Source organism: Chrysemys picta, chromosome 17, assembly GCF_011386835.1.
Source record: "Chrysemys picta bellii isolate R12L10 chromosome 17, ASM1138683v2, whole genome shotgun sequence".
In the NCBI taxonomy this organism is placed as follows: Eukaryota; Metazoa; Chordata; order Testudines; family Emydidae; genus Chrysemys; species Chrysemys picta.
This window is the reverse complement of record NC_088807.1, coordinates 25,041,908-25,044,084: the sequence shown is the minus strand read 5'-3', so window position 1 is coordinate 25,044,084 and position 2,177 is coordinate 25,041,908. Positions and strand designations below refer to the sequence as shown.

Genomic DNA, 2,177 nt, shown 5'->3' with positions numbered 1-2,177 from the left:
AGATGAACTGCTTTAGCCTCCAGCTATGAGTTTGTTAGTCCTTAGCTTTTGCCTGCTGTCTTGGCAAGAGCAAGCGCTTGGTTTGCCAGTGTCATAGAGTATCAGTCTGGTAGACAAAGGAATACTGAGTGCCAGTGTCTGGAAGTCGAAGCTAGACAAATTCAGACAAGACGTAAGGTGTAAATTTTTAACAGCGAGGGTCAGTAACCGTGAGCAGAACTTAGTGAGGGTTGGAGTCTCCAATGTGGAACAACTTTAAAACAAGATCGCGCTGTTAAACCATTATTCAAAGAGGGCTGGCATAATTCGTCAGCGTGTTACATCACTGGCAACTCCCTTCTCCTCCCTGCTCAGGTGCCACTGTGGTCCCTCACCATGGACGATGCCAACTGGACGTCCGTCTCCGAGTTTGTGCTCCTGGGTCTGTCTGAACGTCAGGACCTGCAGCCGCTGATCTTCGCAGGGCTCCTGACCACATATCTGGTGAACCTAGCTGGCAACTCTCTGCTGCTTGGGGCGGTGTGGGCTGACCCCCAGCTCCGCAGCCCCATGTACTTCCTCCTCAGCCAGCTGGCCGTGGTGGATGTGAGCTTCGCCTCCATCACCTTGCCTCAGGCCCTGGTGCACGCCCTGACCCAGCGCCGGGCCGTCCCCTTCGCCAGCTGCATGGCCCAGCTCTTCATCTTCATGGCTGTGGGCAACATGGAGGGCTACCTGCTGGCTGCCATGGCCTATGACCGCTACGTGGCCATCTGCAACCCGCTGCGCTATGCCACCGTGGTGACGCGGCCCCTTTGCCTCAAGATGGCCGCCGTCTCCTGGGCCGTGGTGATCCCCCACTCCCTGCTGCACACAGTCATGGCCGCCCGGCTGCGCTACTGCAGCCGCCGCCTGCAGCACTTCTTCTGCGACCTGCCGCCCCTGCTGCACCTTTCCTGCACCCGGCCCTTCTCCAACGAGTTGGCTGCCTTCACCGAAGGTGTCCTGGTGGTGCTGGCCCCTTTCGTCTTCATCCTGGCCTCCTACGCCCGCATCGGGGTCACTGTGGGCCGCCTGCGCTCTGCCCACGGCCTGCGCAAGGCCCTCTCCACCTGCGGCTCCCACCTGACAGTGGTGATGCTCTTTTATGGCACCGTGGCCTGGCTCTATTTCCGCCCGGCCTCCAGCTATTCCCAGGAGCGTGACCGGCAGGTGGCCATCTTCTACACAGCGGTGGCGCCCGCCCTGAACCCCCTCATCTACAGTCTGAGGAACAAGGACGTGGCCGTGGCCCTGAGGAGGGCAAGGAGGAAGGTCCTGGCTCGGAGTGCGTGAGACCAGCCTGCAGCTCCATCAGTGCGCTGGGTATGGACTTTTCACCCAAGATGTGTCCAGGGAACCTTCCCCCCTTAGGTCCACCAGGATACCTGGGTTCTTTTCTCCTCAGACATGAGGCTGGTGGAACTAACACATATGCAGGGTCACACCCACCTACATACACACACACAAATACACAGCCCAAGACTTTCCATAGAAAAGGGAGTAAATTAAGGGATGTTCTCAAGGGTATGGCCAGACTGGATCAGCCACAAGGCCTGTTGTATTAATTTAGATAGTATAAATGGGCCCAACGAGTCAAAGTTCTGAACATAAGTGTGGCCATATTGGGTCAGACCAAAGGTCCATCTATCTCAGTGTCCTGTCTGCTAACAGTGGCCAGTGCCAGGTGCCCCAGAGGGAATGAACAGAGCAGGAATCATCAAGTGTCCATCTCCTGTTGCCCATTCCCAACTTCTGACAAACAGAAGCTAGGGACACCATCCCTGCCCATCCTGGCTAATAGCCATTGATGGACCTATCTTTCATGAACTTATCTAGTTCTTCTTTTAACCCTGTTATAGTCTTGGCCTTCACAACATCCTGTGGCAAGGAGTTCCACAGGCTGACTGTGTGTTGTGTGAAAAAAATACTTCCTTTTGTTTGTTTTAAATCTTCTGCCTATTCATTTCATCGGGTGACTCTTAGTTCTTGTGTTATGAGGAGTAAATAACACTTCTTGATTTACTTTCTCCACACCAGTCATGATTTTATAGACCTCTCTCATATCCCCCCTTAGTGGACTCTTTTCCAAGCTGAAAAGTCCCAGTCTTCTTCATCTATTCTCATGCGGAAGCTGTTCCATGCCCCTAACCATTGTT

The 2,177-nt window shown here is 54.3% G+C and overlaps 1 protein-coding gene across 1 annotated transcript; it reads left to right on the top strand.

Moving 5' to 3' along the window:
* The first annotated feature begins 375 nt into the window (after positions 1 to 375).
* On the top strand, positions 376 to 1,314 carry LOC101953875 (olfactory receptor 1L3-like). Its single transcript, XM_005311979.2, has one exon. It carries the CDS (start codon positions 376 to 378, stop codon positions 1,312 to 1,314), a length of 939 nt encoding a protein of 312 aa, XP_005312036.1.
* Positions 1,315 to 2,177: the final 863 nt, after the last annotated feature.